Raw genomic sequence first — 17610 nt, forward strand, 5'->3', positions numbered from 1 at the left:
GTGTTGATACTTCCACATTTGGATTACTGTGCTCAGGTCTGGTCACCTGGATTCCTTGGAGATGAGGAGGCTGTGGAGAGGGTTCAGAGAAGAGTGACCAAGTTGGTGAGTGATGTAAAAAATGCTCCCTACATTGATAGATTGAGAGCTTGTGGATTGCAGAGATTGGTTGATAGGCTAAGAAGAGGGGATATGATAGAAACATTTAAATTACTGAAAGGTTTTTATAGGATTGATGCAGGGGAAATGTTTCAGCTGTGTGATAGTGATGAAGAACAAGAGGTCATCCCTGGAAATTAAAGAAGAGTGTGGTTAACAAAAGTGTCAGAACAAGGTTTTTTGCCTGGAGGGTGATGAATGAGTGGAATTCATTGCCTGACTTAGTTGTGAGTTCTTCTGTAAATGAATTCAAGAAGAGATATGACAGATATTGTTTTGCTAGTTTGGGTCTCCTGCAATGAGTCTACTGACTCCATGGAGATACCCGTAATAATAATAATGCATGGTATACAAACTTGTTGAGTTCTTTACATGCAATCTCCTATCTTCTCTATGTTCAGTGCTTTATGAACTTCTACAATTATTGTATCATATAAGTACTCTTAATATTGACATTCAGTTGTGCTAGATATCCAGCTACATTTAGAATCAAGGGAAATGAGACCACAGATGTAGCTTGCTTCTGTGAACTGTTTGTTATTCTCCTATGCTGACAGTAATAAGAGCACAGTTAATCATTGGCAGTCATCAGTGGCAAATAAATCACACAAGATTAAGTCTGAAATTATGCAACAGTCTAGTCAGGGTAGAAACAGGAGAGAGGAAGTTGTACTTGCTAGGCTCTGCATAGGTCACAAATCATTTTACACATTTTAATCTGATGAGAGTTGATGACCCATCTGTGCATGAACATTGTAATTCTTGTCTTACCATATGCGATATTCTGGTATGCCAGCACTTTACCCATGAAAGAAATTCAGTTTTTACTGATCTGGCTGAACCATATAGCAGACATCAGATGGACAAATTGCTTGAAATTTTTTAATTTTTACAAAGAAATATGATCACTAATATAATTTAAATGTAGATATGGCATTGCTCAACTTTTTTAAAATTTGTTTTCTTACACATAATATATAGCTATTTATTTTATTTTATTGCTTTGTGTTCTACTGTAACCTTTGTTGTCCTTGCACCAATAAATCACAAACCAACCAGCCAGCTACTTGTATTGTCTCTTTCTGGGCAATTATTCATAAGCTATTTATCCATTTTACTCATTGAAAACCCAAATGTCTAAATGAGTTTTAGATGGAAGTGATCGTTCCTTGGGATTTTTGCAGCAATTTGACATTTACCCTTCATTCAGAGAGAAATGGGTGAATGCTATCTAGAACATGAGGAACCTTTCAGCCAAAGGTAGGTTTAGCCAGTATCATAGAAAGGTGGCAGGGTTTTTTCTCTCAGTGTCTCAGAATTTTCATCCCACAAAATAAATTGTGTGCAATTAATAAACACAACACACTGGATCTTAAATTTAATTGCTCCATGATTATAAACTGCTAACTTATCTAAAACAAGCTTTTCTGTCACAGATGGGAAGTTTAATCCAATTTTTAATCCATTTTTTTTTTCCAATCACAGATTGACCATAGCAAACCCACTCAGTTGCTCAGTACTGCAGAGTTCAATTTATATATAATATTAATTTGTAATAAGTAGTTTTACTTGTTCAAGTTTGGTTATGTATCAGTTGTCTTCTGTTTATGTATTGGGTGGCCATGCCATAAATTGTTTCGTATCCTTTCAGTAGAATTCAGAGATATGTAAAGGGGAAAGAATCTGTTAGTTTCAGGAAATATAATTAAGCAATTATATTAAGAGGATTTTGCTTAACAGGATTTCCAATTTTATGTGGTGTATGAAGTTGTCAAAATGGTTACTTGTTAACGAATAATGTTAGAGACAAGGATCACATGTGCATCAGTGACAAGTTTAAGATAGAAAAGAAAGAGGAGAGAGAAGGAAGAAAGGAGATACTGCAAAATAAATATTCCCTAAGTTAGAGGATTTTTCTGTCTTGGTTATACAGTAAACTACTAAAGGCTGGAGTGAATTATACATTAGCCTATAATCCTCTCACAGTGAATTAGCTGAAGAATTTATTATTAATATTGAGAACAAAACATATAAGGAAAGGTTCTTTCTTTCAGGGTTACTCAGTGATTAGCAGTCATTATGAATAATTATGGAGACATGCTATTGTGTTTAAGAAATTACTTTAATTAAAATAAAATCTGAGATTTCCACCTTTATATCAAAGGTCATCTTCAGGACTACAATATATATATATACCCCCTGGATTACAAGCTACACTGATATATGTACTACAATAGACTGAGAATAACTGCTTGGTCAACCTTAACGACCTCTCGTGGAAAAAAATACAAAAATACAATCGTGGAATAAAATAAATGATAATAAAACATAATATCTTAATAACTGCTGATGCAGTTTCACTGTTTCTTAGAATCTTGTCACTTTAAATGTCTGTTTTCTGCCTGAGAGTTACTCTATTGTTATTCAATTAAGTTTCTTTTTTTTTCTGGCATTCACTACATGGATTATTCTTTCTCCAGATTCATAGGTGAGCCATCCAAATCCTTTGAACTTTCAGGCCATCATATTTTGTTAAGATTCATTTGATCATGCATTTCACAGGATTCCTTGAATTTATGTTCGCACCATGTGTTTAGTTCGATGTAAGGACTTGGATGCCTTTCTAGTCAATCTGGTGACATGTTTCAACTGCATAGTCAGAAAGATGTGCTTTTCTGTGATGAAAGTACTTGATGGGTCATTTATGATCTTTTCATTTTAGAATTGTATGCCTGTTTAATTTATTTAAGGTAGGTTACAGGTGCAATGGATCTGATATACACTTCAGCAAGGATAGGAAGCCTGCAAAAATTGGACCCTTTCCAAAAATCAAGCCATAAAGTTAATCTAATCTTGAGAGCTACATTATTTCAAGAATCTCCTATAAATCCATATATTGGGGGGGGGGGTCTTCAAATAATGACTGACAACGTGGATGAAAACAAAGAAAAACTTATAGCTAAGTTGGAAAGACGTAAACAGCAGAAAGTTAACGAACAATGTAGGAACAGTAGACCAAAAAAAACAATCAGTCAATCACAAAACAGCAATGTTCCAAAAAAAGGCAACTACAACCAAGTAATATGAAGAATAGTCATTGCCAACATACACCAGCTGCTTCATCAATCTGTCCAACTATTCTCTAAATAACAGTGAAGTCTCACCTCACGTCAGTTAATAAACTAATTTTATTTATCAGATAGAAAGTGGCCTAAAATCTTTTCCTGCTAATATAATGGATAGAAACTTTGAGCATTATAAAAAAAAAACCTTACTAAAAAAGAAATAGTGGCCATAGAATCACTTAAGTGATAAAGATATAATAATTACTAAAGCTGACAATGGTAATACTACCACTGTTCTTAACCAAACATTTTATCTATAAAAAATGAGCCAACTAATATTCGATACTAACATGTACCAATCAGTTAACTATAACCCAACAGAATGCATTAAAAAGAAAACAAATTTGTTTAAGTCAGTAACCACGTGGCTGGCAGCAACCGTTAAAAAGTTGATAGTACACTAAGCATGCTCCCCCAAAATTTACAGCCTTCCAAAAATACATAAAAATAATGTACTACTTCGACTGATAGTTTAAGGAATCGACAGCCCTAATCATCACCTAGCCAAGAAATAGCAGTGGCACTCAAAAAGTTGGTAGCTATTCCCTCTCCTACATGAAGAACACACAACACTTCATAAATGAAATTAAAAACGTTGGTCAACAATAAAGATTTATTAGTCAATTTTGACATTATTGCCCTTTTCACCAATGTACCAATCACCGACACAGTTTTCCCTTTACAAGATAACCCCATGCCAGTTTGGCCTGGTTGGCTTAGTGGTTAGTATATATATCTGCTCTTCTCCAAAAGGCTGTGGGTTCAAATCTCACCATTGGCATGGATGTCTGTGATTATTGTGAAAATACTAGTGGTGGTCACGGGCAGTAGATGATGATGGATAGAAACTTTCAGCATTATAAAAAAGTTTTATAATGCAGTTTGATGAAGTTGTGGAGATCATACATTCTTTCCATTCCTGCGGAATCTTCCCTGTTCTGAGACTCATATTAAACAGCCTAGTCAAAGGAATAGCCAGTTAAGCTGAACACTCTTTTAGCATCCATGCTGATATACCATCAGTTCCTGTTGCAGAATTCTTGTTCAGTTTGTACAATTAGCTCTAGTTTCTTCATTTGATGATGCATTGGAATGCTGCTCAATTCTTGTTTGAGAGCTTGGAAATTGGAGTAGATGACACATGCACTATTGAACAAAGATTTAAAGAGTCCTGGTAAGTAGACTGAATCTTGTTACAGAAAAGTAATTTTTCTTTTGTATTCAGTGGTGTCCATGATCACCATCTTTACCTTTGTAAAGCTGATGATATGTCTTGATTTATGCAAGAGATAAGTTTAGGATAGGAAATTTGGCTCTGAGTGGTACTGGGGAGACTTCTAGTCTGAGTTTTTTAGGGTCATCACTTGAGAGGATGGTTAAGTTCTGTTCAGTGTTATGTAGGAAATCAGACATGGAATTCTTTTAAGCACTATAGCATAATCACACACTTTCGTGAGTACTGAAATTTCTGCAGGAGTGAGGGAATGTTTACATGTGTTGACAACCATCTGTTTATTGCCTTGTTGATCTTGGCAATAAACAGATAGTAGTTTTTGCTTTTGAGAAAGTTAGTCAAACTTACTGTTGAGAATAAGTCTGTTTTTATTGTATGATGATTAGAGGGTCTTCCTGGATAAGTCTAAAACCAAGTTGAAAAGATTGGTGTTTAAGATCATCGATATTGGTCTTTTGAAGAAAGGAGATGTTTCGAACAGTGAGGGCGAGATCATGTTTGGTGGCTTCTAGTTGATTGCATGCGTCTCTGGTGATTTGATAGTTTCTTTAAATTTATGGAAGTTAGGAATTAACTTAGAGTCACAGCATTATTTTTTTTAAAAAAAGAAATCCTTGCCCTTAGCTTATAAAAATAAAATGATAACAAAAATAATAATAAATAATTAATATTATAATGAATTAATAGTTAAGTACAATAAATTATTTATTCTTGTGAATACGTGCATCTAATGTACATTAATAAGTTATCTTGACCATTTTGCTTGTATTCTTAGCCTGCATATTCTTTCATTAAATCTTTATATTCCATCACAGATTGCCATAATTTTTTCCTGATAATGAAGCCCCTTCCACGTTCATGCTTATTATGCTAAATAACTGAAATGGGTGGGTGTCTACATGATATTTTCTGTTTTCCTGCCATTTTCAATTTTTTTTGCTGATTTTTATATTTTTTTAATGGAATTTTTCTAGGAAGAGCGATCAAAGGTTGATGACTTGCGTGGTACTCCAATGTCTGTTGGAACATTGGAAGAAATCATTGATGATAATCATGCAATAGTGTCTACATCAGTTGGTAGTGAGCACTACGTCAGCATACTTTCATTTGTTGATAAAGATCAGCTAGAGCCAGGATGCTCTGTTTTACTCAATCATAAGGTATTTCCTAGCATATATTAATAAAATGATTTTTTGTACACATAGGCTTTTAAAAATTTTTAATGAAGTTTGTAGTAATTTAATAATAACATTTATGATATATATTTTTATTAAGCTTCATCATTCTTGCTTATGAAAAATATTAATACCTCTTTAAAGTGAAAAAAATGATACTTTTGGTCTAGCATGTAAATAAAATGTTAAGCTTAATGCAGTATATAGATGCCAAATATATATTCAGTTTATTTGGACTGAATTAATCAAAAGGGAGGGTCATATATACATACCTGGGAGGAGATAACCTTTAAGGAATTAGAGAGCTGACTACAGTTTCTAACCTAAATAGCCAGAGGCTATTAGGTTAGAAACTCCATGTTTTCTGTGTTGACTTAAACCAGACACAAGACAAAATTTGTTTAACTGGGCATTGCCCAGTTAAACAAAGGTCCCCACTGTTTTTGTCGGAAACCAGAGTACTGTGAAAATGAACAAATGCAAACTGAATTTCAGCAGAGAAGGTAATCACTATCAACATGAAAAATATCAACTGGAAAGATATCAAACTGACAGAGGAACTAGAGAAGTACTATGTGGACATAATTGGCATTATGGAAATGAAGATGAAAACAGGTGAGATTTTATTAATTCATATTGATCACTACTATATATTCAGATAGTAGTGATCAATTTCAAGTATGTGGGCAGATTTCAAAATAGGGAATAGGATGGCAGACCTTATCTTTGCCTATTGTCTCACAGAACATTCTTCTATGGAAGAAGTAGGGGAATTTTTTGAGTCATTAGAAAAGGCAATGAAAAGAAAATGGAAAAGTTGGTCCTTCTTGGAGATATAAACTGCAGAACAGGAAATGAATTCCAGTCACATCGATTGAGTTCTCATCCATCAGCTGGTCTGCAATTTTGTAGTATTGCTCCATGGGTAAGTATTTTATGTCTGCAGGAATCAAAAACCCAAGTTTTCTGGAGGAAAAACCCTGTCACCTCTATACAAGACCATCTAATTCACCTTTAATTGAAAAGCTCTTATGAAGGTTCTTCGAACTTGGATCTTTTCAAATAAAGGGCTTTGTCTATACCTACTGATGGAGGATCCATAGCTCAGTTGGTATATACTCCAGACACACATAAATGCCATTTTTCACCCACCTGCAATATCGATATCACCTAAAGATAAAGATGATCTCCTGGTATATACCTCACATCCAACTCCTGTAAACCACTTCCAACTTTACCTGTTGCATTGTATGTCTCGTGCCAGAAAGACAGCAGAAGAATCTTGAGCAATCCAGATACCAAAACAGCTTCTGATCCTGATGTATCTCACCAGTTGTACTCAAGAGATGTTCTCCTGAACTAATGCCTGTCCTTTACCATCTGTACCCATCATCCACTCCATAGAATAGAAGCAAATGCATATATAGCTAATTCCAAAAAAGGAGACAAGTGTCTACCATCAATGACTTCTCCATTACTTTTGATCTGTTGCTCTGACATCAGTGCTGTCTAAAGTAATGGAGAAGGTTATCAATGGAACAGTCAGTTTCTTCAACATCTGAAAACTCAACTAATATTTGACTACCACTTTGGATTCTATGAGTAAAGATCCACAGTGGATTCCCTTGCCTGCATCACTCACCTCTAGTCACATGCCCTGGTTCAGATTTTCCTATTAATGCAGGTGTTCCTCAGGGCTCTGTTTCACCCACTCTTACTGACCCTAAACCTTGTTATAGTTGTGCTAATGATAGCACTTTCCATTCCTCCTGCTCACATGATAAACATTGCATTGTTCAAGCTTCAACATCACCACTGTCATAAACAGTAATCTTCCTATCCTTAATGGAGTAATAACTTAAGTTGCCTTCACTGCTTTCAAACATAATTTTGTATTTATTCTTGCAAAAAAGAACTTAGTTCTTCTCTTTACCTTTGATAATTCTCAGCCTTATATTCAAGACCAGATTTCTCTTCTCAGACTGATTCCTACTGCATCAACATTTTTAATGGTGTATCTAAGACTTCTCTAAATGTTCTCTTGATGCTGTTCAAAAGAAGGCAATTTGGCTAATTGACAGCCTCTCCAGCCATAAGGCACAAAGGAAAATACAAAGCCATAATCCTGTTAGTTACAGCAACCTCCCACTATGGGTTTTTGAAATCACCAAAAATCTTATAGGAATGGAAGGAAGGCTTTCTTTCTTTCTGAAAAGATTGGTGTTTAAGATCGTGGTTATTGTCTCTTGAAGAAAGGAGATGTTTCAAATGGTGAGGATGAGATCATGTTTGGCAGCTTGTAGTTGACTGCATATGAATGCACCCGGTGATTTGATAGTTTCTTTAAATTTACAGAAGTTAGGAATTAATTTGTTTTGTACTGGCATGAATTAAACAGAGTCATTCTTGTTTACAAGAATGCCAAATCTTGCATTGATTCAATGATAATGGATAATCGAATTGTCACTTTGATGTAACAGTCTACATTGTCACATCAAAGTGGGATTCTTGAGCCTTTGATTCCTAATCATGCATTGGTAATAAAATGATCTGGTTTAAATGTTCTGGAAATAAACAAATAATATTCATGTAATATCCAATTGCATGTGATTATGAGGCAACAGTATGCCTCATAATCACTGCAGTGATTTTTCACCCATTATAAAACCAGTAGTCAGTACAACTTATCACTTCATACTTCGTATGTGAAAGAATTTGTTGCCTCTATCTTAACTCTCTTCACTTTATAATTTGTGATTTAGTTTTGTGTAAATTGTTTATATACTGAATTACAAAGAGATGGATTTTAATGTGTTTTTTTAAGCTAAATTGTCGTGCTACTTTTAAATTTTAAAGGTGGTACAATAATTAATTCTGAATTCCATACTAGAAAGTCTGTAAACCTGTATAGTACATTAGTGCTATGAGTTGGTTAAGAGTTACATAATCCATGAGCCATATTTTACAAGTCACATCAAACCTGAAATAAAGAGATTGATAGCTTGCGTAGGTCAGTTGCAATCACTGAATGCATCATGTGAGTGAAATGTAATCACCTTACACTGCCTGAAGTGACTTGGAAGAATACCATATTGGTCTAGGACTACTGTTAGTTTCCAACTTTTAAAAGTAAAGTTACTATTTAAGAGTAAAAATTCCTGGTTTGTATCCTCAAGAGGTATGTAGGATATGATTGTATTACATGAAACAAAATAATGATACATCATGGTGGGGGGACAGGGCTCCAGAAATACCACTTAAATCTACTGATCACAAAAATTTTTTACTCAGCTATAGTATAAATTGAAGTAAAAGGTGTGTGTGTGTGTGATATCATTTTTAATTTCAGCAACAAAGTAACTTTAGTATCTTTAATTAAAGATAATAAATTGTTATTAAATAAATAATATAATAAGAACATCTTTAATAATGGAATTTAAAGAGCCAAATTCAAATTATGTGCAATAACCTGTAAGATCTGGCATATCTATCCTTAATTTTGGCACTAGCCCATTGTTCTATACCCATCACGTTAGAGGCTACTTCTTTTTCACTGCCTACTAACCATTTACTAGTTTTTCATGACAACAAGAAGAACTATTTTATTTCACTCTGTCATCTAACAAAATACAATGCAGCTGATTATAAATTAACAATGCCAAGAAATTATATTCTTGGTTTCATCCTTTATCCAAGTGTAAGCAAACAAAGTTTGCACGTGAAGTAACTTCACATCTAGGCTACTTTGCTTACACTTGGATAAAGGATGAAACCAAGAATATAATTTCTTGGCATCTTTAATTTATAGTGTAACCAAGTGAAAAAAATTTTCAACATTTGTCTCTAATCCAGAGTGTTTTGGTAATAAGGTGTGACACCTTTTGACTACTTGTATATGACTTCTGCATTACTTCAACTTTGCTATCACTTATGTGTCTGGCTCCCACTGATGGCATCTTGGATTTAGGCAAGAGAAGTACTTTGGTTTTCTTTCATTTGTTTTTTACTTTGATTTTATTTTACTGGTGCCAGTGGTGGTTTTGTCCCCACTAGTACTGGTTTCTTTTTTTAAAATAAATATTAAGATTGTTGCTAGTGCAGTTAATATCTGCATTACAGGATTACTTTTGGTAGTATCATCACCACCATTTTATAGTAGCTCAAATAGAGCATTCTCTGGTGCTGTAGAATTTTTTTCTATATCACGGGATTATTTAATTCTCAGTCTTACAACTGAAAAGTTTCTCTCTCTCTCATAATCAACCTGAGATAATGGTACCAATTTCTCCACAGGTGCAAACTCTAGGGATTGAAATTCCTGGATGTGACAAAGTGAGACGTGTGACTAAGGTTTTAAAAGAGATAATTGGTGTTAACAAGATTTATTCTTTCACCCTGTACAGCGAAGTGAAATATTTAATTGTAGTTAAATACAGTAAAACCCCGTTTTTACGTTCCTGCAATTTATGTTTTCCTGCCATTTACGTCATTTTCTGTTGGTCCTGTCTTAAAGCCTATTCTCACGATGTATTGTTTTCCCGCCATTAACAACTTGATGTGGATGTTATTTCCCGTGATTTGCGTTTTTTTTCTCGGTGGCAATACCGATTTTCGAATCTATTTCAGCGGAAATCTGCGCATTTCTGTTCTCATGTTGCGTTGCTTTCGGCTGTAGTTTTCCTGCCATTAACAACTTGACGTGGACATTATTTCCCGTAATTTGCGTTTTTTTTTCTCGGTGGCAATACCGATTTTTGAATAGATTTCAGTGGAAATCTGCACATCTTGCTTCCGTTATCACGCTTATCACTACAGTACTTGCGCACATGCAGCAGTACTGTAGTGATAAGCGTTACTGTGATTTTTCAATCACAGTATGAATTGATATTGCAGAATTTCTGCAACGTAATTTAGCGTGTGATAGTTGCTTTCAAGTTGCAGTGGTGGATTATCCATGTTAGTAACATGGAAAAAAAAACAGAAAATGTATTTCGGTAGAAGAAAAGATGGCAATTCTGTGACGTGTAAATTGGCATGCCGGAACACATGTGCATTTAGCATAAGATCTTGGACTCTCTGTGTCCACTTTGAACACGATAGTAAAAAAACAGGTCAAGCATTGAACTCAATGCAAAGCAATCTGGTGCTAAGTATTAAAAAAAAAAAAAAAGCAAAAACAATCAACAATTAAAGATTTTTTTAAATAGATAAATGTAAGTACATTGTAAATTCATTTATTTTCAGTTATTAAATTTTGTAATCTAGTATGTAGACTCACATACTAGCAGTAAGTCATCATTTAGCCTTTTTTAATGTTTTTTTACATTTCCTGTTATTTGCACTTTTTTCCATCAGTCCCCTGAAAAGTGTAAAAAAGGGGTTTTACTGTATGTGGAAACAAGGGACAAACTCTTAAAGGGTTTTACTTTCAAAGACAGTGCAGTTATTCCTGTAATCATGAGCCAGGTTAAAACAGTAAAAATCGAAAGATTTCCACTGGAATATATATAGAACAGTAATGAAATTCTTATACAGACATTCTCAAAATGGGGTAAGATTAGTAACATATGGTAGGGTTTATCAGGTGAAGGTCCAAACTTGTTTTATGGTGATGTCACCGTCAAGATAGATATGAAGATGCCCGTACCAAATTTTGTCAATATCAGTACAACTTCAGTTATGGTAAACCATCCCAAAGTACAAAGGCAGTGCCTGTGTTGTGGTTCATACGATCACTTGGGTGGTAACTGCCCCAAATCTAAATGTTTCAACTTCATGGAGATTGACATGTCGCTAATCAGTGTCTCAAACCCTGTCAGAAATGCGAAAGTTCTGGACACTTCATTAACACCTGTCCTTTTACAACTTCCACTAAAAGAGTGGGAGCACCGGTGGAGCCAATTAGAACACTGAATATATTAGAAAGGCATAAAGAAGAGTTCCTGGATCTTCCAATTCAGTCCAGTAAAGACGGCACGACCAAATCAGCTAGAAATTAGCTCCAAAATTCCAGAACCTCAGTAGCCACTTTCCCAATCAAATATGGATGGAACATCATCATTCGAAATTACCAATAATGAACTAGTATAACAACTGAACAGATACAAGACAAAATGAAAAATCATGAAACTGTTCTACAAGGAGAAAACTGGAGAAGAAACAGAAAAGCAAGTAAGACAACTGAAAGAACTTAATATGTAGACAAGGTCATCAAAAAGGAAAGATGAATTGATAAAAAAAAATTAAAAAAATGAACTACATCTAAAAGAAGTAATAAAAAATGTAAAGATAGTGAAGGTTGTGGATCGTCAAATGAAAACTCTTCAGGCTCAGAAGAGTTTATGGATTATGAAGAACCAACTCATGCTAATAATGGGAAGGCGATAGATTGAATTAAAGAAAATATAATAAAGTTTACCGATTCAAAGTTTACTGAGTACAGTTATCATCTACATTAAATGAAAATTACTTGCTTCAAAATCAAGAATTGATAGGCATGAAATTGAAATAATGGAAAGCAACTGGAAAAAACTGGAAAACAGTTTACAAGAAGCAGGCTACACAATTTCTCCTTCACAGATTGAAGACCTCATCAGGCTCATCCAAAATCTAGAACTTAACCACTGACACTTCACTAATCATAGCATCTCCTTTCTGCATTGCTTCATTAAATGTATGAGGATTCCATGGGCAAATTAAACAATAAACTACAGGGTGTCCCAAAATTCATGCAAGAATTAATTTTGATAGAAAACACAGGTTTTTAATTAAAAATTGTAATTTCTTATTGATTCATAAAGTATACAGTATAGGGTTATGCATGGAATAGCATATTGGGTAAATGGCCTCCGTGGCTTTGCTGGCACATGCGCACTCTTTTGTCGAAATTTTCCATGACCGTTTTGCATAAATGTGGCTGAATTTTGTTGATACAGTGCTCAATTTCCTCCAAGGCGTGGGTGGTCGTGGGCTTGTTGGCATAAACCTTAGACTTCAAAAAACCCCAAAGAAAAAAGTCCAATGGCATTAAGTCACATGATCTGGGTGGCCAATTCTGATCAACAAAACGGGAAATTACACGGCCAGGAAATGATTCATGCAGTAATTGAATTGTTTCTTGGGCTGTATCGCATGTGGCAATATCTTGTTGAAACCACATATCGTCCACATCGATATCTTGCAATTTAGGCACAAAAAAACTGGATTATCATGTCGCGATAGCGAGCACCATTAACTGTTATTGCTTTACCAGCCTCATTTTCGAAGAAGAATGGACCGACGATGCCTCCAGCCCAAAATCCGCACCAAACAGTGACATGTTGTGGATGCATTTGTTTCTCAACAATCACTTGTGGATTTTCTAAACCCCAAATACGACAATTTTGTCGATTAACGAAGCCATCAAGATGAAAATGAGCCTCATTGCTGAAGGTGATTTTGTTTGAAAAATAAGCATCCACTTGTTTTTGTTCCATAATCCATTCACCGAACTCTCTTCACTCTGTGTGGTCAGTAGTCTTCAGTTTTTGAGTCAATTGAACTTTGTAAGCATAAAGATGCAAATCTTTCATGAGAATACGCTGTAGAGAGCTTCTCGAAATGCCCAGTTCAAGACCACAGTGCCGAATTGATGTTCCTGGACTCTCAGCAACACTCTCACGAACTGCTTCGATGTTTTCTGTTGAACGACTTGTTGAAGGACGGCCAGAGTGTGTAAGATCACTAATTGATCCAGTTTCCTTTAATTTTTTAATTAATCTTTTCACAGTTGATGAAGTTAAATCACTATTCTGACCATATTTTGTACGAAAATTGCGAACTGTAGCTGCCAAACCATCATTATTTTTAAAATATTGCTCAACAATGAAAATGCATTGTTCTTTCATGTAGCGCTCCATTTTTAATAACCCTGAACTGTCAGCTGTCACGCTGTCTTTTTTTTCCTCGTTCTTGTTTTTTTTCTCGTTGTTCAAAATGCGTTGTTCTTTCATATAGCGCTCCATTTTTAATAACCCTGAACTGTCAGCTGTCACGCTGTCTTTTTTTTCTCGTTGGCAACACTTTACTGCACAAATGACGCTAAATTTAAATCTTGCGTGAATTTTGGGATACCCTTTATATGGAAACTTATGCTACTCCATAACATCATGTTTTTATTTCTCCAAGAAACATAGCAGATATAAAGATATAAAAACTTGAACCAATAGATATCTGCTTCTTTCTTATTGCAGCTTTGGAAGATTTAACATGGCTGGAGTAGGAGTTCTTATTCCCCCCCCCCCCCCCCCATTCTTCAGTCATTCTGTAATATCCAAAGGGATGCAGAAGGGTGAATCTGATTGGAAATACTGTGGATATGTAATAAGGTTTATAAATATTTTTGCTCCATCCAATGATGGAATAGTTAGACGAAAATTTTTTCAGGAATTGGAGCCATTTTTATATGGTGCCCACTACATCATAGCAGCTGGAGACTGGAATTGTATTGAAAACCCCACATTAGACAAAATAGGAGGACACCCCAGGAGTGGAAAAGCAGAATATGCACAGTTAACAACATGTCTTGACAATGCTCAACTATTTGACATATGGAGGATTCACAATCCTAATCTCCAGGCATACACGTACATGAATCAAGGTATTGGTACTCATATTGATCGAATTTATATCTCTTCTTCCGTTATAAATAGGATAATACAGATAAAATCTCTTGACATCAACATGTCAGATCATAATCCAGTTATACTTGAGTTCCACTACATGGAAAAAGTAGAGATCTCTTCTGAACCAAGGAGACTTCCACCAAATTTCCTGTTGATATTTTTAACTAAATTCCAGACGCTCTGTTTGAATTGGAATAATGTTACCTGGAATTGGGATATGTGGTTAAAATTCAAACAAGCAGTAAAGCAGAATATGATGGAATGGGGAAAGGTGCAGGCTTTCCTCAAAAGGAAAAAGTTGAAAGATCTGTATAAAGAGAGAAACTGATTCATAACAAACCAATGCAATGGTATGGAATGTAGCAACATCATTAGAAACATTAACATAGAGATAGAACTGGAAAGACAGAAACAAGTAGAAGAAAGAAAGAAAATTTAAAATAAGAATACAGCAGCACTTAGCAGATAGCCCTTCAGCTGCATTCTTCAATAGACAATTCACTAAATTCTGCAAAGAAATGACTATCACTCAAATCTGCATTGATGGTGCAGACATGTCCACCACTCAAGACATCCATAACTCCTTTCAAAAACACTACAAAAGTCTGTTTGAAGACAATAATACTGTTGGAAATTATAACTCATTATCATCATCATCATCATCAAATTCCTGCCATGTACCCTCAAGGGGTGTACAGGATATGACAGTACTACATGAAAAAATTACATCATTACTAACTTCCTATCTACAATTTTCCTCAATATCAGTCTGTAACTTGTCAAGACTCCGATATTGTCAGATCTTATATTTCTATCGTCTAAGGCACTTTGTACCGTATCAATCCACCTATATCTTGGTCTTCCTCTGGGTCGTTTTCCTGCCAACCTGACAGAGAACACTTGTTTTGCTAATCTTTCCTCTCCCATTCTATTTAAGTGACCATACCACCTGAGATTAGCTCTGCTAATGCATTCCTGGATGCTGACAATGTCAAGTTCTTTCCTAATATCCTCATTTTTAATATGATATTGCCATTGTTGCCATCTGTTCACGCCTCTAATCTTTCTCAGGACTCTCATATCTGCGGTCTCTAGTCTTTGGTCAAGTGTTATACTTCTGACCCAGCTCTCAGATCCATAAGTTAAAACTGGTTTGAACACTGTCTTGTATACAGCTAATTTAGTGTTCCGACTAATTTCTCTCTTATTCCATATGAATTTATTCAATTGACTTCCCACCATATCAGCTTTGCTGATTCTGTTGTCTATTTCTATATTTAATTTACCATCTTCAGTAAAAATCGTGCCTAAGTAGCTGAAATGTTTTACTTGTTCCACAGGTTCTCCATTCACAACACAGTTGACATTTTCAATGATTCTGCCTATTTTCATTGTCTTTGTCTTTTTATTGCTGACCTTCATACCATATCTATTACAACGGCTATTCAATTTAGTCAGAGAATCTGGCAGACTTGTAGCGGATTTATTTAGAAGTATAACATCATCCACATAAAGCAAAGAGCTGACATTAACATCTCCAATTTTGATATCAGGTTTAATACCACATTCCTTCATAATGTGATCCATATAGATAATGAATAACAGAGAGCATAATGTACATCCTTGTCTCACACCAGATTTAACATTAAACCATCTTCCTGTACTTCCTTCAATTCTAACTGCTGACTTACAACTCAAATAAAGACTAAGTATTGCTTGATATAATGTCCCATTGACACCATATAACTGCAGCGTATTGAATAGCTTCTCTCTTGGCACCTTATGATATGCCTTTTCCAAATCGACAAAGCTTAAATACAGATCTTTGTTATATTCCCATGCTTTCTCGACTATTTGTCATAAAGTGAAGATCTGATCCTGACAGCCTCTGTTTGGCCTGAATCCAGCTTGTTCTTCACCAAGCTTTTCTTCCACAATTCTTCTCAACCGTTTCTCAAGTATACTTGCATAGATCTTGCCAGGAACACTCAGTAGGGATATATGGGTACTATGAGAGCTCTACTCCAATCATCGGGAATTCGTCCCTCTGTCCAGGCTTTCTGAACTATGCAGTGTAGCCACTGCAAGACTTTTATACCACCATACTTCAGTATTTCTGGTCGAATATCATCTACTCCCTGCTGCCTTTCCACATTTCAAGCCTTTGATGGCTTTTTCTACTTCCAGTATGGATATGTATTCCTGACTGCATGCCTGGTCAGTGTTTTTTAAAACTGTGCTGTCATCACTGCTTGTTTCATTTAGCAGTTTTTCAAAGTAATTACTCCATATTTCAAGGATATCTTTTTCTCCTGTTTTCATGTCACCTTTATCATCTCTAACTCCTTTTACAGCACTCTTTCCTCCATTACCTAAGTTTCTTCAACAACCTCCAGAATATTTTGCTACCTTCTTGATATTTATTTTCTATATTCTTGCCAAAGTCCTCCTATGACTTTTGTTTAGCTAGTTTTACACAGTGTTTAGCTTTCTTACATTTGTCTCTGTATTCTGTAAGAGTAAAAGCTGACTTATTTGCCAGGAACTTTTGATATGCTTTCTTCTTTTCCTTCACTGCCTCTTTAACTTCCTGTGTCCACCAGTGAGTTCTGATTTTTTTATCCTTGCACACAACCTCACCACGTGCCTCTCTGGCAGAATCAATGTTTTCTTCAGAGTTTGCCACTGAATCTCCAAGGTTTGATTCCTGTTCTCAAACTTTTTCATTTTCTTTTCAATAATCTTTCTGTATTTTAGTCTACAGTTCGCATCTGAGAGCTGCTCAACTTTTATTCGCTTTAAAACTTTCTTACATGTTATTCTTTTCAATATGAAATTCAATTTTATCCTGCTCAAGACTAAATAGTGATCACTTCCAATTTCAAATTCTCTGGTGTCCTGCACCAGGGAGAAAACATCACTGTCAACAATAACATAGTCAATGAGACTTTTCTTATTCCTAGCCTCTTCTCTCCATGTGAATTTGTGCACATTTTTATGTTGGAACATGGTGTTAGTAATAACCAGACCATGTCCTGAGCAGAAATCCAACAGATATTTGCCATTATTATTAGCTTTGCTCTTTTCTCCAAATTTTCCCAAAATATTTTTGTATGTCTCACAATCATTTCCAACTCTGCTATTTAGATCCCCAACAAGGACCAACTTTTCCTTTTTCATTGTGTCAGTTGCTTTTTCTAAAGCCTCAAAAAATTCCTCCACTTCTACCTTAGTAGAACCTTCTGTGGGACCAT

The 17610-nt window shown here is 35.2% G+C and overlaps 1 protein-coding gene across 2 annotated transcripts in view; it reads left to right on the top strand.

Annotated features, from left to right (window-relative positions):
• The window catches only part of Rpt2 (26S proteasome regulatory subunit Rpt2), a 201932-nt gene that overhangs the window by 87086 nt on the left and 97236 nt on the right, over nucleotides 1–17610 (top strand). For both annotated transcript variants that reach the window (XM_090399687.1, XM_090399686.1), the window contains exon 5: nucleotides 5493–5678. In XM_090399687.1, coding sequence (XP_090255813.1) covers nucleotides 5493–5678 — 186 coding nt within the window. The remainder of the gene's footprint in view (nucleotides 1–5492; nucleotides 5679–17610) is intronic.

The sequence above is a fragment of the Typopeltis vanoorti genome, chromosome 10 (genome assembly GCF_054136105.1).
Source record: "Typopeltis vanoorti isolate ZY-2024b chromosome 10, IOZ_Tvanoo_1.0, whole genome shotgun sequence".
Taxonomy (NCBI): Eukaryota; Metazoa; Arthropoda; class Arachnida; order Uropygi; family Thelyphonidae; genus Typopeltis; species Typopeltis vanoorti.